The sequence below is a fragment of the Chlamydotis macqueenii genome, chromosome 2, assembly GCF_036417535.1.
Source record: "Chlamydotis macqueenii isolate bChlMac1 chromosome 2, bChlMac1.mat, whole genome shotgun sequence".
Taxonomy (NCBI): Eukaryota; Metazoa; Chordata; class Aves; order Otidiformes; family Otididae; genus Chlamydotis; species Chlamydotis macqueenii.
Window position 1 is genome coordinate 149,453,769 of NC_141557.1, and position 24,102 is coordinate 149,477,870.

The 24,102-nt window shown below is 46.8% G+C and overlaps 1 protein-coding gene across 1 annotated transcript in view; it reads right to left on the reverse strand.

Moving 5' to 3' along the window:
* The window catches only part of EXT1 (exostosin glycosyltransferase 1), a 182,981-nt gene extending 159,066 nt beyond the window's left edge, over positions 1 to 23,915 (reverse strand). The window contains exon 1 of the mRNA XM_086741195.1: positions 22,636 to 23,915. Coding sequence (XP_086597321.1) covers positions 22,636 to 23,603 — 968 coding nt within the window. The 5' untranslated portion in view covers positions 23,604 to 23,915. The remainder of the gene's footprint in view (positions 1 to 22,635) is intronic.
* Positions 23,916 to 24,102: the final 187 nt, after the last annotated feature.

The following is a 24,102-nucleotide window of genomic DNA, read 5'->3' on the forward strand; positions in this document are numbered from 1 at the left end:
AGACTTCGCCACAACAACAAATCAAACCCATCCAAAGCCAGAAAGCATCAGAGATGCCATTATCCTCAATAGACTTACATCAGGGATGAACATGATTTGCAGTACCCAGAGGAAAGAAAGTAAAGTGCTGAAAATAAGACATTAAGAGCCAAATTAATTGGTGACATAAGCAGGTACAAGTACATTGAGTGAAATGGAGTAGCTTATGCCTGCAATGAATATAACCGTAAGCATTTAGCAGGTTCTTCCTCAAGTCTTTGTTTAAACAAATCTGAATTTATTAGTCTGCTACTGAATAAATATGATAAATTCTTATTGAAATTATCCTCTGGTGAGCAGCAATAAATACTAGGAAATATTCTTTCAAGTGACCCATTATTTTAATCTGGCTAAGAGCAGCTCCAGGTTTTCTGCATGCACAGACCAAAGTTATCTTCAATGCAATAACCAAAGGTAAAATAGCATGATGCTGCAAGTTTAGGGAAGAACAGGGCAACATTCCTAAGCTCGGTACCAAATCAAACAACAAGACATCCCATCTCCGTGGGGTTCATACAGTAACAATACAGAACATTTCCATACGTAATTTACAAGCTACTATGAAATGCTAGAGGTCAAAACTTCCAGGCCATAATTTAACAGGGAAAACGTGGACTACAGGTCAGATCAGCCTTTGTGATGTTACAAAAAAAAAAAAAAAAAAAAAAAAAAAAAAAAAAAAAAAAAAGTGGAGTAAAAATGCAGACAGCATTTGTGATAACGAAGCAAAAAGTCACTGTTTGTCAGACACAGCGTCCAAACATGCTTCAGAGTTTATTTCAGAAACAAGTACTTAGACACACACACATTGGCCCCATAAAGGAAAGGAAGGGAAAAAAAAAAATAACAATTTACAATGCATCCTATTTGCGCTCTGTTACCCAAACATACACACAGAGTCACCTCAGCACTGCCAGTGTCCTCCAACTGTGGTGTTCAACAAACCTTGGTGTTGTGAGACACTTTCAAGTACTGCATTTTAATACCACGAAGATGACATCCTTTGGATGTTTCAGTCTCCAGAAGCTGAGGCTTGAGCTGCTGCCTGACTCGATTCCTTGCACAGGGACCAAAACCAGGCATCTTTTACACCTTCCCTCCAAGATATCATTTATGGCAAAGCTTCAACCACCATTAAACTCTTGGTGCAGCAGTGGTGCACTGAGGACTCCCTCCAGACGGGCTACAAAAGCCCCTGGCAGCAGCGCTGCCCACACTAACTCTGCCTCCACTCCCCTGCTGGCATCTCCCACCCCAGGTACCAGCAAAGTGTCCCAAATACCACCACAACACCTGCTTCCCAATGCAACCATGCCTGATTCTTTGCACAAAAACCCCCAAAACTTGCAAGCACGTAAAAAAAAACCTGCATAACTGGAGTGAGACAGAAAAGACAACAATTTAACTTAAGGGGTTACGTAGACATCCCCTCTGCCTCCATCCTGGTTTTACACCAGTTACAGAAGGTGAGACAGCACCTGATCTGAGTTAGGATAGCCTGGCAGATAGCTGGCTCAGCACAAACCCTGCCAGATATACCTCAAACCATCACACTTTGGGTTTGTTGGGTTTTTTTTGTTTGTTTCTGAGGATATTTGGACCAGTGGAGTGAGTTCACATCAGGTTTGCACTTTGAAATCACGTGCCTGCGGTGCACCATCCAGCACTGGCAGCTCTCAGACTTGGTTTGGTTTTGTATCAAGGTGCCAGACGCAAATGCCCTGACACCAGAAGCCCTCCAGGTCAATGTGGATGTGTTTCAAGCCGTGGTGAGCATCTCTGCTGCAGGTGTGTTTGTTTCAACTGTGCGGTTGCCCATGTGGTTTACAGTTTATATCTCACATTAAAAATTGAGAGTAACCTTCTCACCTCCTCGCTACCCAAACCAAAACAGTGTGATGCTACTTCTAGCAAATACATACAGGAAGAAACATAGCTGGGAGGGGAAAAAAAAAGCTTTTGCACTGAAAGATACAGTGCCACTTTGCAAATTCTTAATTCTCCCCCTCCTTCCATCCTTGGGCTTTCACACACAACATGTATCTTGTTGATATCTCCTTGAAGCTCACCCTGCTTCTCTTGATCTTGATGCCCAGCAGACGTCCCATCTGGTACACATCCAGCCCTGAAGCTTTTTACAGCAGGAAGCATAGACCTTCATGCCCTTGACCATGAATATACTCCCTACTACAGGGGTGTATTTTACTGTTTAAAATGTGTGTTTTCTAAGCCACTCGTGCTACTATTTTCTAACAGTAGGTTGCTTTAGGGTGTTCTTTATTATCTTCTCCTAACTCCAAAAATCAGAGGGTCCAGCAACAGACTAATTCCTAACAAAGATGCCGATAATCATAAATGGAAATGAGTCAGACAACAGCTTTGTCTATACTTAAGGAAATATTCTGTGCCTGCAGCCTCCAACTCTCCACTTTGGGCTTTCTTTTGAAACTCCAAAGATGGCACCTTTGTCTATGCATTTTTCTATCTCAAATACCCCTGCAGTTTATTGCTACTTGCCTTTGAAAACACCAGTAACTGAAAATACCCTCTGGCAAAGGACACTCGTTGCCTTGATGTGGTCCCTGCACACATAAGCCTCCACCTGTCAGAAGTAACTCCGTCCTTTCCTCCACTTCTTTCCAACCCACCAAACCAGCAGATGCACATAAAGGTGTTTTGTCAAGAGTCCATCGCTCTGACAGCGAACTGCCAGGTTTCCATACACGTCCAGGAAACAGCCACGTTTCAGATGACTCAGGGAACAAGGGCTTAAAGAAAGTCACTGCATCTGCACCAGATCTTCGGAGTCTCCTTTCCTCCTCCCTTCTTCCCACTGGTCTTGTTTCCCCCGAGGATCTTCACTCAGCAGTTGTAAGGGAAAGCAGATACAAGAATACACCATTGTCATTAATGAATAAGCTCAGTCATGCCGTTAACAGCCCCACTTAATTGTACAGTAGTATTCGCTTGGCAGCTTCTCCCACCGTAATGTAATAACAACCCACCGCACTGTCCCAAGTGAACTACCAGGGCTCAGTTTACCATGTTGCTTTATTCTCCACACCAACTACCTGAAACACTATCTACCTGACTCTTACTGCCCTGTAATTAAGCGTACAGTCGAGATTGGAGTAGCCAATATCAATCTCGGCTTTCACGACCAACCCACAGACATGAGGTCAAAGAAAGAAATATCACTGCACGGGGATACTTACCAGTAGCATCCTCGTTACGAGCAAATCTATCATTAATCATGAGAACAAAAATGGGGGGGTTTAGCTTTTTATAGGAGAGAAATGAAGTCAAGATTATATATACAGTTGGTCTGTCAATAGTAAGACTTATCAAGCACTCCCTTGCTGTCTCACCAACCCTGTAACCAAGTCCCTTAACTTGAAATAACCAGTCTGCCTGGAAGGGTAAACCCCATTAAAAAACCTAGACTTTCACCATTTCCCAAGCAACCACGAAGGCTACTTGCAAATGGCCCTGGACACAGCCTTAGAAAGACAAAACCTCATCTGAAAAAGAAATCGGAAATATCCTGTGCTATTTTTTCCGCACACAGGAGCACAGCTTTATATACATGTAAAGTATTACGAAAAGCTAACCTGAACCCCCCATTTCAGAACAGAAGTAGCTTTATGTGATACCTTTAATCTGAGGATCATGAAGCACTTCTAAAAATTCAGTAATCCCATATCGCAGACAAAGAAGCTAATGTACAGCAAAACTGCTCAGCTGAAACAGAGCTGGGGAAAACAAAACCCTCAGCTCTGCTTACTACACTGCACAGCAGAGCAGGCTGGTTTTTTCTTTTTTTTTACTTCAGGGCTATATCTAAAAGACAGTAAAAACTATTTTCACCCTTTCACCCTATTTTAAAAGAGTGCATTTCTGGAAGTATATATTCTATTTCTTTAGGCTACAAAGACTTACTACTCAGCTAATCAACCCTGCCAGCTTCACTGCCACCCGTCAAGCTGCACAGCGAGCTGAGGAGCTGCCGACTGCCTCCGCTAGCAAGTCCTCCTCGCAGACTCCGTCCTGGTTCTACAGTGAACCAACAGCAGCAGCTGCTCCCGGTGGCTTCAGTAGGAAATGGAGCATCTCCTCCAAGCAGAGGAAAGCAATTCCATAGCAAAGGAGAGCATCAACAGAAACTCAGATGTCGCTGCTTCTATGCTTCTGTAGACAAGAAATACTTGTGATTTCCAGCAATTAAAGCACGGTGAGGTCAGAGTCAATGAGAAAGGTCTGGAACAATTGATCCCAGAATGAGGCAACAATAATACTTAGCAGCCAATACGGATTTTTTTTTTTTTAAACAGTGTAACATGGCATGTTACAAAAATAGCAAAATCTGATAAATATAGACCTGTCTTCCACAGAAGAGCTGAGTGCTGGAGTCTCTATTTATGTATACATCACCAGCAACACCAGGCACTGTATCCAGTTACAGTATGATTTTCGGTTTAGTGCATGCAATTCCTCCCGGCTGCCCTCACGAGCCTCAGAAGGAATCACACTGTTCGGCACAGCAGAAAAAAAAACAACCAAGCCAATCTCTGGCTACAAACACAGTTGTCTTGCCCTGCGACAGGAAGCTTTCGTTTACCACCCAGAGCATTCAAACACAGATACCTGGTTTCTTCCTCCCCACACTTTAAGTATTTGTTTAGGCCATTCCCAACTTTTCCCTTTCAGCATTCCCCGAGAAACAGCTACCGTCACTGTCCTGCTATTGCTGGACACTTAGGCTCAGCTATTGATAAAGATCAGAAGGGTGACACAAGGATGGGGAAAGGGATCCAGCAACGGGAGTCTGAGAAACCTTAGCTTCATTTTCTGTTCTGCACTGGCTTCCTGGGCAGCCTCGCTGAGCTGCCTGGGGCCACATTCTCCCAAAAACCAGTGCTTGGGGCAACATTGGCGTATGGGGCCTCTGGTCCCTCCCACCACCACCTCGGCCTCCTCACTTGGGTCAGCCCAATCGTGTGCACGAAGATGCTGTCACGGTCTGTGTAGATCACAAAATCAAGGTGAGGTGTTTAAAGGCAGCAGGGAATGTCTGGTCGTATGTCGAGCTCTGTCGATAAAGAAGGACGTCAGTAATAAGCAGAAGCTTCCCCATCGAAAAGCAATAGCACAAAAAAAAAAAAAAAAAAAAAGCTTATCTTTCCTTTGCAATGGGTTTGGCCCAAATATTTAAAATAAAAAGCTGTAAGTGAATCTAAAGGACTGCAATCAATTGATCATAAGGTACACAGGCAATTGATCCTGGCTGTACCTACCCATCAACGCCAAGGATTTTTCCTAAAACTTTCCTTCTACTGCTGGAGACCAGGGTCCAGCTCCACTACACCTGGATGATGGACCCACAACAGCCTTAACTGGTCTCTGTTGGGGATACCCAACAGTCCCTGCTCTCCACAACTGTCCCATCCAAGCGTTCCCACCTTCCTCCTTACGCTCAGTGTTCATCCAAACGCATAATCCCAGGCCAGGGAGCCAGCTGAGCTCACAGAGCCGGCACTAGATCCCAGCAGTGGGATCAGAGTAGTGCCGGTGCCATCGCAAGCGGGGAGCAATCATCCACACACATCCACCCTGCAGCATGGGCCAGAGACACAAGGCTTGCCCCATCCTTGAGGAATGATGACAAGATAACCAGGCCCCATTACTATCAAACCACAGCTGAACAGGGTTATGCAAAAAAGTATGAGATTTCTGATCCACTTACAGGCCAATGTGACCAACCTACAGCGCCAACATGCTCCTTAATACCAATATGCACACTACTGATCACCTGGCAGCCCAAATTTGTTTAGCATTAAGCACGAGGACACAAATCACATTTCTGCCAAACCAGCCACAGCATGTGGTATGGCATTTATACTGGCATTGCCTCCTGCCTGGAGGATGCCTGCTTGATCTAACAAAGCCAGAACTGCTCTAAGAGAAGACCCTCGGCTTGCCACAAAGTCTAGGGCCACATTGCTCCCTGTGCAGCATAACTGAGTGGCTTTGGCCAGTTCCTGACCACAGATCACACTCCTGCGGTAGTGATGCCTGCTCCATCTGAACTGTTGATGGGTCATGGTCACACCTAAGGACATGGACATGCCTTTATTTAAGGAATCTCCTCTCAGTAATCTTTACTTCTTCCTTGGGGAGCTTCAAAGCAAACTAACAGAGCAATGGTGGCTCTCTCTTCAAGTCTTCCGAGCCTCCCATTCAGTTCTTGTTTTCTGGGCAGCATAGCTGAACTCAAAAGCTTTCTGAACACACATACCTCCCAGGGCTGCAGCTGCAGACGTTTCAGAGCACTGATCTTCCTGAGTCTGGAGCGAACAACCACGCAAAGAAGTCCGCTGTTTAGCCTCAGATTGTAGAAGCTCTGAAACTGCCCTTTCCTGGCAGCTCTACCATCGGCTCTAGCAGAGCAAGGGGATCCCCTACCTGTCCAAGCTCAAAGGAAAAACACAGAACAGTTTGAAGCAGAGGGTTTAAGTGCACGGGAGCAAAGATCTTCAGTGTATTGTACTTCCTACAAAGAGTCTTACAAGTGACTCAAGCTACCCAACCCGAGTTCAAGCCAGCTCTTTCTTCCCCTCCTTTTTCACCCTACTTCTCTTCACAGGACCACACTCATAATGATGGAAGAGTTTGAGTTAAAAGCATCATCTACATAAAGGTTGCCTAGATACTTTGAAGACAAGTGCCACAGAATGTGTGCAAATAACAGGATTTCACTTTATGTCACATTTAAAAGAAAATGCACCCATTGCTACCACTCTGCACACAATGGGACAGAGAACAGATAACAAGTCCACATCACACTGATAGCACATCACACTGGTGGCAAGACTGAAGCCAGTGGCATGCAGGGGGGTTGTTTCCCCCACACACATTTACATCGGTAAAGTGAAACCCATTTATCCTGGATAAATGAGGAGGCTGAATCAGAAGCTACCCAAACTTCTAAATACAATTCTGTTGTTGTGAATGCAAAGCAACTCTGGTCTCAGAACATTCTGCAGACATTAATTAAGGACCAGTAGACTTTCCAGGGAGAAATCTCCCAACTCTACACATGAAAGAAGCAATACGCCAGGAAAAAAAAAAAAAATCAAAACAAAAAAAAAAAAAACCAAAGAAAGATGCATTCCAGACATTGCACATGAAAAACTAAGTGGAACACTGTATAGTGTAAAACATCTCGGACCATTTGACTTGTAGCTGGACTCTGCAGCCTCTGACATACTTGGCACATTTAGCTCACATGTGACACCAGACTTGCTGCAAAAGGACACATTTACACATCAGCCTGCAATCTGGCACCCATCCTCTGCTTCTCTGGAGGAGGGCAGGCTTCTCTTTGACTAGACCAAAGACTTCTGGCCACAGTAAATAATGTAAGCTCACAAAAGGCAGCTGGGTGCCTGCTAACACCTTACCTGCTGCTGCTGGTCATCAGCTGGCTAAAGTCCCAGAGCAGCCACAACAGTGCTGTTAAAAAACTAAAGCCAGCAACGTGCAGATTATACTAGTATCCCCAGACACGATGACAAGAAAAGCATATTTCAAGGAAAATGTATTTCGAGGAAATGACTCCAACACAGGGCAGCAGTAGCTCAGCACGTGGCCGTGCCCAGGCGCCGGGGTTGCTGAGGGAGCACCTCCCAGCCTCAGCAGCAGTCTCTGCGCCCCGGGCTGCATCACCACAGCCTCTTTGCAGAAAGAAAGATGCAGGGAGTGAGGCACTTCAAGAAAGGGAGATTTCTCTCTCTGCGAGGGTATCGTTTAGCAATTTATTACACGCTCCCAACCCCATTGTTTCCGAGACTCACAGAAGAACAAAAGCAGCTGCTAATCAAGATTCAAAATTACAAGGCTCGCCTTGCAGAGAGAAAGCAATATCTGAGTCCTACTGCTTATGAGAAGGCTACAATTCATATAAAAGCTGAGCGAAGCTGCATTTCCTCTTCTATCACTTCAATTAATTGTGCAAAGAACAACAGAATCTAAGCAAACATATTCCAAAGCATCCAGGAGTTGATGGTGCCCTGCAGCTCCACAGCTTTTTTTTTTATTATGACAAAGTGGATTTTTGCTTATGACTATTTTAAGGAAAAATAAACAATAGGCTTAGACTGCGAGTTTTCTGAAAGGATTTGGTTTTCACACTTTACCTTGAGAACAGCCATAAGCCACTTGCACGTCTCACTTTACTATCTAATTGGTTTAAATGATCTAGTTCCACTTTTTCCCAGGAAAAAACCCTGCTAGTACATCGTGGCAGGAAGGGCTTTTACAGGGTTAGAGCAAGCCCAGGGAAGAAAAAAGGCATACTGCCCTACAAACAAATAGCAAACAGCAAATCTAATGTGAAATGAGTGTAATTAGCTGTTCAAAACTGCTGAATCCATCACTGGGAGTCCCGATAACCGGACTGGAGGTCGACCAAGCCAGCAATGCTCCAAGACGAAGATAAGGCAGCAGTTAAGGTCTGTCAGAAAAGCAAGAAGGGCCAAAGCAAATAGTTCTCACGCACAGACAGGGATGTGTGCCATTGTCTCTTATGCTGAACAAGGATAAGCAGAAAGGGCTCAAACCCAACTTCCAGGCCCACAGCTCAGAAATGCTGACCTTGTTCACGTAGTCTGTAGGTTTTTTTTCCCTTTTACTTTGCGAAAGCTTTCAAACAAAACCCATTGTTTGGAAGTGAAAATTTTCCAAAAGGAACACAAAAGGCTGTTCCCCACCCCTAGAGAGCAACCAGTGCTGTTCTGTGCAAGCACTCACACTACCTTACACCGTACACACCAGGGTTTAAAACACCGGAATAACCGACTCTCTGCTAACCTGGAGAGGGGCTAAAACCACACAAAGGCATACCTTAGCTTACAAATACACTAAAACAAGGCAGAAGCAAGCTCATTCTTAGGCTTATAAAGCAAGCCTTTACGGATAATTATGTTTTATTACTCTTCATTTTATGAGAATTGTGTTATACAAAACAAATACCAGATGCCTATTTGTTGCGTTTGCAGGGGGAGGAGGAGGAATCTCCGCGAGCACTGCTGTAAGCAGCCCTGCTTTTAATTAAACACAATAAATGCATAAAAATTAATACTGTTTGAAATCAGCAGGTAGGAAGCAAATGCAGGAACTGTAGCTGTTGAGAGACCCTCTCCCTTCCGAGTTCCTGCTGCAAGAGCCTACTCCTCAGGGCTGGTGCCCTCTGAGCAAGGATCCTTACGTACATGTTTCCCTGAAAACTTAGCACCAAACTTCACAGATAACCAAAAGATTAAAAAGAGAGGGGAGGCCACAGGATATAATGCTACTTCTGTAAAAGAGACACATGTAGACTAAGTCAGGAAAAACTGTAATTAAGAGTCAAGTAGCTTAAAGATGAGGGAAGATGGGAGAGAAGGCAAGGAGGTGTAAAGGGATTTCTGGTGAGCTTAAAATAAAGCAACCATCCAAAACGAGTCAGATCCTTCAACTGTTAACTTGGGAGATTCATACAACATACTCTCAAATGGCCAGACAGAGTGTGCAGGACCAGAGCCCACATCTGAGACACGGAACACACATCTGCCACACGGGGACACAACTGGAGGGGAGGCACGCAAAGCACAGCCCGTACAACAGCAAAAATGGGACACAGTTCCTCAAGGACAGCAAGACACAGCCAGTGCTCCAGCAGCAGCCAGATGTCAGCCATCGACCCCCCAGAGGCATTGCTAGGAAATCTATTTCCCATTTTCAATGGTGGTTTCCTTTTTCATTTTAATTGCATTAAGATCCAATCATGGGGCGACAATAGACACTTCCTACTCAAGGCCGATACCAGCCCTACATTGTAAATCCAGCTTTCAACATCATGCCTGACAACGCTTTAATGTTCTGCAAGAGAGACTGAAACTGTGTACGCAAGATCTCATTGCAGTGGGGAGCCTTTTTCTAGAAAGGTGTTTTTTTAAGAGAGATTTTAAAGACACGGTGCAGCGGTAAACACAAAGTCGGTAGCAGTGGGATGGTTTCCGTGCTTTGCTCTTCACTTCCAGGTTTCCATCTATTGCAATTCTTGAACTTGAGGACAGGTCTCCTCTATTATCCTCCACCAAATGCTTATTCTCAACCTACTTCCTAATGAAGTTTGTTTACAAATATTCATTAGATTCCATGCTTTATTAGTCCAGTCAGTTAATTATAAGACCACAGTACCACAAAATGCAATTACAGTGATCAGTGCATTGATTATCATGAAATACGGTTACCCTGAGACAGAAGTGAAAGTAAATAAAATCAGAACTATTGCTATAACCAGTAACCACACCAACTCAGCAACCTGGGATCACACCAGTATCTATAAATCCTTAGATTTCCAGTTTTATACCCAAACACCACAGACGATCTCACCATTAATTATTCTACTACGACCTGTGCTAGAAAGATTTTTCATTAAAAATTAAAGAAGAGTAAAAAACCTTTTTGCTAAAAAGGACTGTTATTACAGGCTGCCAGAAACAGCTAACAGAACAAAAGCTGAAAATCTGTTTTCACTGCAGTTGACTGATGTTTCGATGCACAGAGCCAAGAGATGCGTGCCCTAATGGCTCCACTGGTCCATCCAGACCATGGGGTGCTCAACCTCTGAGCTCCACAACAAAGACGAAGCAGGGTTTGGGGAGCGGGTAACGCGGGCAGAGATGGCAGCTGAGAACACAGACAGCCCTTGGTTAGCTCCATGCCAAGAGACATTCACAGAGAGTTTAGAAATGAGTGGCAATTTGGGGCTCCCCCTGAGCTGAGGGCACCTGAAGCCCTCGTGCTGGATGCAGAGCTCGGGGAGCAGCACCAGGCTGTAGGTGCTCCAGCCATGGCAGGACATACTGGGCCTCTGCACATGCAAGCCCAACCAGGCACTGCTCAGATCTTCCAGTTCTCCTCAGCATACCTACAGCAACCCAGAAAAACGGCATTTATGGGCAGACAGGACAATGAGGTGCTGGGTTGTTCTCAGCTGAAGGTGAACGATCACCTCCTGCAATCAACAACTGATTTCCTAACACGCCACGTCTACAGAAGCCATCCTCCAAGGAACAAAGACAAGACTTTATTACCATTCTCTGCAATTAAATTTTCAGAAGGGTGTAGAAAAGCAATTGCATTTGTGTATGTGTGAGCTCACAAATTAACGTCAGGAACTCTGTTTATGGCAGGGGGGCCATTTGCAACAAGAGGCGCAAGCAGTGAGCGCCCGTACCCGCCGGCTTTGATGTGTCACCCACCCGCCTTCACACAGCTCCAGCCGCTCGCACACTTTGATTACCCGAGCTTTCCCTGCCACCGCTTCACTCCGCCGCTTTAATCTTGCCACAACAACAGCACCGTGAAAAGAAAGGGGGAGAGGGAAGAGGGTGAGAGAGAGAAATAAAAAGAGAAAGAGAAAAGAGATTTGGGGCTGGAAAAGTCAACTTGATGGAGGAATCTGGAAAGATCTGACGTGCCATCAGCCAGAGATGAAAGTGCGAGAAATAAAGGATGTGTCGCCTGTTTATTAAAATGGTGGCACGATTCTCGTAAGGGAAGCACAGCTTTGACATGTCCTCGAAATCACTCCTGTAAAAGAGCCACCCAGCAATCCAGGACTGTTAAATTTAGCTTCGGTTTATCTTTTGTTGAATATGCATAAAAGCTCCTTGAGACACGTGTCCAATCCAAAACTAAAACAAAACGTACTTTAAACTCTTGCTTAAACTGATCCACATGCCACAGCCAACCATCAAGCCTGAGATGACACCAAACAGCAAAGGGAAACCCAACACAGCTTGAATTAAAACCTGCAGAACTGCAGTTAAAATAGGCAAGGAACGGGGGGAAGAGTAGATATGAAAATACACGATGACCTGAAACATTTCCCCACTTTCAAAAAATGTCACCTTGAAATTCCCACCTGCTTCATTCACCTTGCTGCTCTCAGATTTTTTTATTACCCTCACTTTTGAGAATTTCTCTGGCACTTAGTATGCAGGAGCGGTGCGCGGGAATAGATCCCGCTGCCATAGATAATGCGGTTCTAAGGGAAACCCATCAATTGTTAATGGCCATGCAAATTGTTGAAACTAGAGAGTTATTCACAGTTATCTCGCTGCGATTTGGTAAGTGTCCATGCCCGATGCGATCACTCACTTGATATATTATTCCATTACAATTCAAGTAGTAGCCTTACCTTTCAGTTTTAGGAAAAAAAGCATGAAAGAGGGTAGGAGGGTGAAGGGATGTTATTTGTTTCAAATTATTTTAAACAGTCATATGTACCTTCTCTTGGAAAGGCTTTACAGCACAATAAATCCCTCCCTGAGACAGCAGTCAGGCCTTACTGAAATGTTTAAATCCCTCCGATTAGAAACTAAAGGAGTTTAGCTTGCAATTTCAGACTGTGATCTTGCAAAGCACCTTCTTACATTTCAACCATACATGTGGTTCCCACATCCTTTGTGGCACTGGATCTCCCAACTGCAGGTTGCATTGTTTTACATTTTCTGATCAGGGTTCTCTACTGCTTGTGCTAAAATTTGCTGACATTTAATAAGCTACAGGCACCTCCTGAAATCCATAACGCATTCACTCTCTTGCAGCACCAACTTACTGATAATTAATTTTCATCTTTATTGCAGCTCCAACATATCAGATGCCTTTTTTTTTTCTTGTCTGAGATTTATTACTTTTTAGCGAAGTGTACTTTGTTTTTTTTATTTTGTTTGCTTGTTCTTAAACAGCCCTTAAGGGGAAAATGTTATTTCTCTTTATAAAGTAATTCTGAAATTACAGTATTAAAAAATAAATCCTATAATTATGTTTCCCATCAGGATTAGATAAATTATATTTAATTTAAAGAAGAATCTGCTAGAACCCAGCACAATGGTTGGTGGCAAACCCAGGACATGAAACATTTATGTGTTTATCTTCCTGAAGCAGCTGATGGGACTCTATGAGCAGACACACCCAAACAAGCCTTTAGAGATAAAAATTCAGACACTATAAACACGGATTTGTCCTTCCCTTCAGATAAAGGTTCTGATTTTTAGAAGCAGCCTCTGATTTTAATTCTTGTAGACTACAGCAACTACAATTTTAATGGGCTTTCTAGCAGTTACAAACTGAACTAATTGATTGTAGCAGGAATTTCAGTATTGCGATAAAATGTCTGCAACTATTCACAGGGCAAAAACAGTATCATAAGTCAAGATCTTATAGGAGAATGAAGAAAATCAGGATTCCTAACCAAACTCTGCCACACTCGCCCCTCTCGGGCACTGGTGTTGGGCAGATGATGATGATCAGCCTGACAGCTGTAGGAGTCAAAATGCATACTGCAGTTGTAGGAAACGATTTATACCATGCTCTTTTTACAGCCTCAGAGAACTAATTATTAACAGGACAGGGTCGCTCACATACACTTTGCAAACTTTACGGTATGCATTTTCCATTTGGGAATCGCTGCCAGTATTGTTACACGCAGCCCGTCAGCATCGTGCTCTCAATTTTGTTTAGGAGCTGAAGAATGATTGATCTTATTGATTTGTGTCAACGGTCTGACATGGCCATATCAACCGGCACTAATTTTGTGGGAGGAGCTGGGAGTGGAACTGGAGATCACATTTTCTGTAACATGCCATCCTGCTCAAAGAGAAAATGTCATTAGAGATGCCAGTACTGCCATCAACGGGACCACACTGGGACTCGAACCGACACAAGCGAGCAATGAGACACTTCCCATGACCGTGTTTACAGCAAATCCACTGCTAAACACCCAACTGTATAATTATAATCTATTACAATTATGCAAAGAAGTAACATTTCAGAAAGGCCTTCTCATTTCCCATTCTTAGCATTCAATACTTTTGTTTTGCAGCCAATCAACTAAATTAGCCCTAATTCTCTTTCATTCACAAACACAGAGTATATTAGAGGGAAAAAAGTGAACGAATGGGTAATTCACTTAAGAACCCAGGAATTATTTTGTTTTCACGTATTTCTGGACTAGAAACCATCATGAGGAAGAAAGTCAACTTAAGGCAGAAGAGCTTTACAGAATTTGTGAACTGCACCGCAAGACCCCTTGGAGAAGCGAGCGGAAACGGTGGGGCTCCAGCGCCTTTGGCAGCATCTGAGGGAAGCAAGGCGAGTTAAAAGGCTCATATACCAAACGTGACCACGTATCCCAACCTATGACAAGCGCCAAACCCCAAAAAAGCTTTTGTGAGGATTCCCTCTCCACACACACAGAGAAAAGCTGCTTGATGTTGCTTGTAATGACCATCGCCTTTTATCAGAAAGTCACAGTTAGGCCCACGCTCACTGACGTTTCCTGAGAAGGGGACACAGAAAACATTAATGAGTAGTATTTCCGTTTTATGTAGCACTTTCTCTAAAACACTATAAAGCACTGAAGTAACCCCCAAAATTGCTTAGGGAAAGCACAGTATTTTTCCTGGCTGCCAAAAGGAAGTGGTAGAGTCACCATCCCTGGAGGTGTTCAAAGAATGTGTAGACGTGGCACTTCGGGACATGGTTTAGTAGGTATCGTGGTGTTAGGTTGATGGTTGGACTTGGTAATCTTGGAGGTCTCTTCCAACCTTAAAGATCCTACGATTCTATGGATTCCTCATTTTAAAGGCATACATTGTTATACATACAACTGTTATACATACAATTGTTATATTTCAACAACCAAGCCACAGTGACCAGGCAGCCCACGGCAATCCTGCCATGGCACTGCAGCCCTGAGAACACAGGTGCTACAGGCAGGAGCTCCTGCAACAGCCCGGCCAGCACCACAATTCACCCAGGGACTGCAGAAGCATGGAGAAGTCTGTCTTACTGGAATATGAAATAGGAGCCTGATTTAGCCAACACGAACACCCCAACTCTACCACCTTCTGGGAACACCCGCTTAGTGCCCTATCTGCATCCTTGCAAGGAGGCAGCACTACACCACCCAAAAAACTGAGGTTAACTCTCAGCAAAAGGCAGTGGGAGAGACAAGCAGGGAAAACACAAGATATTTAAAGAAAATAGCATCTCCTCCTTCTTGTTATTAAGGAGGTCTAACCTCTGCGACTGGCTTAAAGTTATGTTTTCTTATCCCAAGAAATGGTAACATTTTAGGAAGTCAGACTGCATTTGGAAAGTCATCAGACTGGCGGCACCCACACTGCTTCTTTCCCAGAAAAGCAGTCAGGCACAGCATTTTGCTGAGATGCGGCCTTTATTTCTTAAACCATTACTTCCCTTTTCTCATGTGAAACAAATTTCCTCTCTTTTGTTCTCATTTGGAATTCATTCCTTAAACTAGCTTCTCCTGCACCGCCGCAGAGTGCCGATCTCTCTGCCACTGAGCCACCTCCCAGGTCCTGTGGTGCCCGCGCCGCAGTACCAGGACAGGGACTGCTCTAAGCACGCTCTTCGGTTTCTTCCAGTGCATGGGTGTCAACTGTTATCAAGGAAAATCTGTGCTGCGACCGAAAGAAATAACGACTCCCACCACCCTCTGGCCTGGATGTTTACTCCCCCCATGCACGCCCAGTGCCACAGCCCCCTCCCTGCCTGCTCCAGAGACACAGGGATGAGTTATTATCAGCACTGTGTAGCACTGACACTCCCTCCATAGGGAGGCTCATAAATTAAGGGCAAGACAGCAATGATGTCCTCTTTCCTCCTGGAATTTGGATTAAAAAAAGAGCAACACAAAGCCTCATGTAAAAGCACAGCATAGCTGGATGAGCAGAAGAGGAACAAGAAATCTACTGCTCAGTGTAAACCATGAGAAGGTTTTGAAAGCTATACATCCCAAAATACTCGGCAACGTGGAAACTTGCAGAACCTTAAATATAACCTGAAGTTATACTCACACATTCCCACATGCTGAACTAATCTCCACACGATATGAGACGGGAGTACCTCGATACAGCCAAGTCCTTGAAAAGTCAGTCACCCCAGCAGCACGGAGCATGGCATTAAACTTCCTTTACCGGCCAGCCAGTTAGCTACGTACCTACCGATTATTTTTCTCTGGTTAGCAAAACGGTTTGTTTACCCAAGACCACAAAACTCTGTGGATTTTCTGAAAGAAACCCTGCAGAGAGAAAGGGAAAACAATCACAGATAATACTCCAGAAATCATCAGATTACAGCACGTTCTCTTGACTCACATCTGTTGAGTAAATAAGTGCTTTGTGTTGACCAGTTTCATTTACCTCCCTCTCCCGCAAGCGGCTGCCGGTTTACTTTCCAGTGGGCTGTTCCAGGGCTGTATGTGGGGCAAAAGGATTATTTCCAGCACAGTCAAACCACAGGCCTTTTCCACTCGGGTCTGTCTCGAGCTGAAACTCCTCTTGTTCAATCCCATCCGCCCACACAGATGCACCACTTCAGAGCTGCATGGATGCAAAGAGGTCCACGGCTGGCAACACCCTCAGTGGAGCAGTGAGCAGCAGGCAGCAGCACACAAAACCCCAGGAGAACCCCAAATTCGGCCATCCCTCTCCCTTAAAAGCAATTTCAGTGAAGTGAGCTTCACTTGTACCTTAGGCTGGTACAAAAAGCCCTGCACAAGTCAGCTTTTTCCCCTGCAAAATGCCCAGCCAGGGAGGGTGAGAAGACGAGGGCACTGTGGGATACCCTGCAGCTTGTTCTTGCTGGGGGCATGGCAGGGCTTCATCTTGCCCAAACAAGTAGTTGGAAACATTCCTTTTAGCTCAGTTCTGATCTGGGTTCAACAAACCCTTCAAACTATCAATTTCAGGATTACATCTGCTTAAAATTAAAGTGATGGTTCAGATCATTTTTTGTTTTGAGTTCTGTTCTATAACTAAGCATCTCTTCAGTGATAATTATTTATCAATAAATTATCCTAGAACAATTTTCCTAGGCAGGAAAAATAAAAGAGCCCCTCTGGCCATGAAAGCAGTTTTCTCCCACATTTCTGCATACAGAAAACGCCTGCTCTGGACCAGATCAGCCATCTACAGTAATGCTTTGTCACCACAGAGCCTCGTATGAGATGCTTCACAGAAAGACACAGAAAAGCCCGGGGCAAGCAATTATAATAATAACTTGCCCCACAAGAAAACTTAATTACTTGAGGTTAGGAGGGTGCCTGGTTTAAGGCCCGCGGGCAGGGCGGGCTCCTCTGCCAGTGCCTGACCCTACCCACCCGGCCACACACGCTGCAGCGCTCGGCACCACTCGCACAGGGAAGCGTACTTGTGCACATGCATCCACCCCTTTTCCAAAGGGGAAGAGCCTAGCGCAAACGGCCAGGCTGAGGATTACACTGCTGGCCATGTTGCCCCTGCTCCCAGCTCCAGCCAGGGCATCAGCCCGGAGCCTCCCAGGTGGGAGCCCCTAAACCCCCAACGCACTACTTGCCTTAAATCCACATTTAAAAGGCACATAAGGACACCTTGCAACAGATACAGAGAGGGAAGGAGAACACAGTACAGTAAACTCCATATTTCTCAGACATACATCAAAGCTTTGCTATTTACCTGCTTACTGCAATTTGGAATAAACCCATCGTAAAACAGGCAAATTTCCATTTTTTTGAAAATTGATATTAATATAAAAAAGCAGTCTGGTGGGGATAGGTCTCTGCAGGAGCCAAGCTACTCTGGGAAAATGCCCAAGCTCTCTCAGTAGTTCTTGAGTTTCATCCAAGCTCCCGAAGCAGCCTGGTGATATACAAGATGCACAGACTGGTTCCCATCTCAGTTCAGATGTCCCGAACAAGAACCTGGGTGATTTCTCCAGGTTGTCCTAAATAGCTGCAAAGGAGCTGACTTGTGAAAGGTTTTAAATAATTCTGAAAATAGTTCAGTAAGTGATTAACCGCGGCATTTATATTTATATGTTAATACAACGCTCTGAAGCTCAGTATGTTGAAAATACAAGAATTCCGCCGTTGTTCAAAACATGTACACACACGCGTATGCAGCATCCAGAGGATCATCGCATGTTGGACGGGCACGCCTAAGCCTTACTTCATGTTTCCGTGCTGCTCTTGAAGCAGCAAAGTCACCCCTAGTGTCTAATCCTACCACTTCTCTTTTTATGTGTCTTTTACTCCTGGTGGGAAGGAAGCGAAACTGAAAGTTGCTTTTCTTCCCATTCTGTGCTTATTGCACAACTGTAACCTTTGCTCAGGACAGCGTTTTCACAGGTAGGAGGCTGAGCCATGATTGACACACGTTCCACCAGTAGAGTCCACACCAGGTAAACCTACCAGGTACCAGAGATTAATGAAAATGTTCAGCTGGATATTTTCACCTATAAAACTACACACACAACCCTGCTCAACGCTGTCCTGTGCCCTGCAGGGATGTCTCACAGGCATACGCACGCGGTGTGCTGCTGCTCTGCGCCAGCGCCCAGCAGCCCCAGGTAGATCTGGGCGCAGCTCCTTCTGCAGGCTCCTCCTCAGCCACGCGCCTCCAACCTCCTCTCGCAGAACTAGTCCCACCTCGTGAAGTCCTGCGTGCTTTGCCTCCCTTTCTCAGTTCAGTCTTGATCATGCAGGTTTTTTGAGCACCGACTAGGCCAAAAAAAAACTTATTAGTCTATAAAGAACTCCTCGCTACACTAGTTGTCCTCCACCGTAAGTTCACATTTCTAAAAAAATACATTTTTTGCTCACTTCCCCTTCCCCATCCTACTCTCTCCAACTTTGTTATTATTTGCTTTTTACCCTTTCTTTCATTACTGTAATTAACTTCAGCTATCCTGCACAGATATGAGCAAAAAGCCTCCCCGAATCAGCTTCTCATGAGACCTTATGTTTTTGGATACCATCATGGCTACTCTCTGCATCTTCCGAGGGCAGGGCCGTTGCAGATCAGGGAATACGCCACAGACAACATTATTTACTTTCCTCGGAAGAACTCCATTTCAGCGCAAATCTCTTCTCTCCATCTGGCTCTACTAGAAGATTGCATTCCTCCATTTCTTTCGCTATCCATAGCCATTTATATTACCTTCCAAAAAGTAATTATTTGGAACCAGTTAAGCCTGTACATGAATTCTGCCTTTGTTTAAAACACATTGTACATATGTATATATTTAGACTGTCATTAAATATTTAAGAGGCTGTCTTCAAACTTCAGCAGCAGCACTCTTTATTCGCTTAACCCTTTGTGAAACGGAAAGCTTGACGCTGAAATGCTACTGTGACGGAATTCGGAAAGCCCAGCTGCACTAGTGCTGGGTGACAAAGGCCAACTTTGATAGTCAAGGACTGTCAAAAGAAACTGAGAGTTTTTCTTTGTTTTCCTTTATATCCTGTTTGCTAGTGGTCTAATCATGACAATGCAATTCATTTTAGTCTGCATCAGCTTTATCTGCTGAGATGCATAACTGAGATGCAAATTAATTAGCTGTAACATACAGATGGATCTTTCAATACAATTCAGGGAGACAGTCAAACACGCACATGCCCTTCTCTCCTTCCTCCAAATGAAATAAGACACTCTATGTATTTTCCACAGGTCAGGAAGTCACCTTTCTTGGCTTTTTCAATCTCCTACAGAAGAAACAACACATCCTGCGGACAGGTGGGCCTTGTTCGAACCCAACACCGAATGTCACGCCGTAGATGCAACCTCACCACAACTAACTTGTAATGTGCGCTGGCACCAAGTGTAACACAACATAACACTACCACCCTGTTGACACAAGATTATGACATTTTAAAATCTGGTGACTTAACTTATCCAGCTTGGCAAGGCCTCTACCTAGAGCCAATCATTCGTATTTCGTCCTGGCATGGGCCAGTATCTCGGAGCCAGCTCTCCAGGGCCAGGGCACAGAAAGTGAAACAGCAGAAGTGTCACAGCAGAGGATGGGAAAACCAGCACTGAAGAGCATGATGTGCAACTCTCCCAACTCTATATGGATAAGCAAATATACATATCCTGGAGAATGCATTTTCTTTTTAATTAAAACCTTGAGGATGCATTGTTACATCCAAGCCCGAAAAGCCGCAGGAGAGCAGCTCTGCATGCAGTTTTCAAAGCCCAGATGTATTTAGAGGCTTTTCTTTCCCAAGCACTACAGCCTCGTTCACGATCGGATGCTGTTTTAGGTGGGGCGAATAGCAGAGTCCCTCCTACTGCTTTCACACCTGGGTTACGTATCGGCACAGAAGCATTCCAACCGGCTGACCACCGCCACGCTACCCCAGGGATGTGACCTTGTCAGATTTTATAAAGGGAGCAGCGCACCAGGCGTGGCCCGTATTTGCACGGGCGAGACAGAGGATATAGGCCAGCGCAGGACACGGTGCTGGGAGATCAGCAGATGGCATACTTCGCTGTGAATCGGCTCCGAAGCTGGAGCATGAAGGGGCAGCAGCACGCTCTGGCAGGTGCGCTCGCTCAGAGAAGATGCCGGGTTCGAGAACTTCAGCATTTGCAGTCATTCACGAGAGCGAGCTCGTTAATCTCAGTGGCCCAAACACAGATTCAGCCTGCCTCACTTCTTCAGTAATCTTATTTTCTCGTAATCATCTTTTTTTACTTCCTGTCTTTAACAGCAGTGTTGCAATAAATGCTGAAGTCCCCATACACCACCCCAGATACGGCTGCATTTTAGCAGCGAGTATGGGTTTGTATGAACAGCACAGTGTACCAGTTGGGTTTATGATTCCCTATCCCCTGAGGGTTGTTATGTACACCCCTCACTACAAAATAAGCATCAAACACACTTTAAGAGGGGCAGAACTTATGGAGAGAGGTCTATCTTTTATCAGATCAAATGGCATAGCTGTAAAAAAATTGCATATGGCCCTACTCACATCAAACCACAGGCGGGTATGTTTGTTTTTCTGACAACTCGACAGCACACATGCTGTAGAACGCAGCAAATAACCAGGACTTTTCCTATCTGTAAATTAGCTCCAATTGCTGAGATCTATGCCAGAAACCAACACAGCCTGCGAGGCTACAGTTGGCAGGTCTCTCTTCTCCCCCCCCCTAAAAAATATTCCCTAAGGGAGATCACAAGCCAAAGGGATTTCCAGGTCACAAATAACACAAGCTTAGCTTAGTATCGCTACTGATCAGTCGCTACCGCCGGCCGCTGTATCGCTTCCACGTGTGCATCATTTCACCACTCGCCCATCGGTTTTCTGAAAGTGAATGGAATTAAAAGTCTACTAAGTATCTGTACTGCTGTCTTCTTCCCCTCCGCGGTGGATTTACAACAACCAGAGGGCGAGCAGAGTTCACCCAGGCACAGGGAAGCTTCCCAGCGCTGCAGCGCTGAATTTCCCAGTCTGTCCCAACCCCCTGTGGCTAGTTTCAGTGGAAAAACAGGCAGCCAGCTGGAAATTTTGATCAGCATTAATGCCACCATAGTTTCTTCCCAACTGCTCTTCAGGAGTATTTTTCCACCCACGTTCCTCTATGCATCGCAAAACCTTCCAGCCATTGGCAGCTCCCAGTGCAGCTCCACTGCGCGCTCCCCAGCGCTATACAGCCGGTCTGTTTTAATTCAGCATCTAACTCCTGCTACACAGGAAACATTCTCACGCGAAAAACTTCATATACAGACACCTACTCTGCCACAAACGTAGCAGTGTTCAGCATTTAAATGAACTAATCAGTTGCAAACGGCTTAGTCAGCATCGTGGTCCTGGAGGCAATTCCCAGGAAGCGATTTTCCCGGCAGCTATATATACAAACCTGAAAAGCAGACTGAAAGCACAAGGGTAGCACCACAGCGACACAAAATTTGGCTACACAGTGACATTACCAAGAAATAAAAATAAAAATCGGGGAAAGCCAAGAAACCAAGCATTCACAGAAAAAGCACGCTGTGCTCACGCAGCTGGTGTATCCTCTCACACATAAAAATCAGAAACTCAGACACAAGACATGAACACAGTGTTTCTTTTTCCTCCTTTCTTTACTGATGCTGTGCCAGCTTGAACTGAGAGGAAAAAGACTGCAAGGCAAGATACTGCCTCGTCTGTGAAGACACACAGACACCAGCCAGGCACCAGGCAGTGCTTTTTGGAGAAAGCATCCCAGCAACCACCCTCAGCAGCTAACCCATTGTGGGAGCTGGGCTCACACACACATTGAAGAGGGCTGAGGACTCCTACGAACTTTGACTTGGAGCAGGGAAGGCACAGGGCATCGACCCTAAGAGGCACCGGAGGGTCGAAGGGCAGCGCCAGATGCCTGAGCATCCTCCAAGCAGCACCTTTGCCGCTGGCTGCATGGGTGAAGCCAAAGGGCTGAGGACGCAGGTCACCAGCCCCCAAGGGCGAGCAACGCCACGGCTGCGGGACTCTGTGCTGCCCTTCAATGCCTGCCTGCCGGCTCCCCTGGCCAAGTCAGTGCTGAGCCAGCCGGCAGCCTTGCTGGGGACCGGAGGAGCGACCGCCTCGCCTGAAGAGATCGCGACTTCCCTCTGGCCCGCGAGCAGCCACCGGCACCTTAGTGCACATCTGCAGAGCCGGGCATGTCGGCATGCCCCTGGGGACACGTGTGCAGGGAAGGGGTGCCGCTCACTTACTTTTCGTATTCGGCATTGTCTCGATCGCAACGCGAATCCTTGTGCTTTTGCCAGTCTTTGCCATGCTTGCAGGTGGTCAGGAGGACAACATCCTCTCCGTTATGGACGTGATATAAGGCATTCCTGGTGTCTGACCCTATCCCCGTCAGGTACCTTTTCCCCTTGAATACCAACATGTACTTCCTGAGAGGAGGGATGGTGTTAAACCTCAAAAATCCCTTCTCCCCTCCTGTCCTAGGATGATCCTTAGAAAAGAGCGGGATAGAAACGTCAAAGTTGGGTCTGAAGTTTTCAGTACTGATGCTGGCTTTGGCCAGCATGGCCTGGCCAATGTCGAACCCCACATCCTCAGTGTAGTCGGGCCAGGTGCCAGAGTATAAATTAAAAATCAGGTGGTTTCTGCCGTTGTTCCACAGGTGGAGGCTCTGCACCTTGGAGCGGAGGTTGTGCACGTACTGGGGGGAGAGCTGGTCCCGGTCCAGCGTGTCCAGGCTGAGGACGAAGAGGCAGGCCTGCCCGGGGTCGGAGGTGTAGAAGCGGGAGCCCTCGATGGCGGCCAGGACGTTCTGGTAGCTCTCGGCGATCTTCTCCCCCTTCTGCTGCGGGTAGACGTAGACCTTGAAGCCGTTTTTCCGGCACTGGGCGAAGTCGAAGCAGGACTCCATGCGGCAGCGGCGCCCGCGGTAGAGGCCGGCGCTGGCGTCCCGCCGCTGCCGGGGGGAGACGCGGCCCCCGCCGCCGCCGCCGCCGCCGCCCTCGGGGCCCGGCCGCTCGGCCGGCTCGAAGGACCGCAGGGTGTCGGGGAAGCGGGGCCAGGGCCGCTCGGCGCCGGGGCGCGGGGGCGGGCCATGCCGGCTACCGGGCGGCGGGTGCCGGGCCGCCCGCAGCCGCACGCCTCCCAGGTAGAGCAGCAGGGCGAGACAGGTGCCGGCGGAGAGCAGCGTCAGGTAGCGTTTTTTGGCCTGCATGTGTCCGGCGGGGGTCCGGGGGGCTGCGGAGGAAGGCGGGGGCGGCCCGAGCTCGCCGGGCGCCGCTCTCAGCTCCGCTCCGCCATCTTCCCGCCGGCCAGCGCTTCAAACTCTCTTCGCCCACCTCCGCTCGGCGCCGTTCCCCAAGCCGCCGGCCGGGGCCGCGCATGTGGGCGACCGCCGCAACTTTCTCCCCGCCGGTCTCTCAGGGGCGGCGGGCGGCGGCGGGCCGGCGGCGGCCCGGCGGGGCGCCCCGCATGCACTCAGGGGCCGGCCCCCCGCGCGGGGCGGGCACCGGGGCAGCCCCGCTCCCGCCTTCCCGCCGCTGCCTGCCCTCTCCTCCGCCACGCTCCCGTCCGCCCCTCCCCTCCCCGCGCCGCCAGCCCAGCCCAGCCCGGCCCGGCCCAGCCCAGCCCGGCCCCGCCGGCTCTCACAGCCCGCGGCCGCCCCGCCGCAGCCTGACGAAGCCCTGCATCGCCCAGTGCCTCCCGCCCGGCCC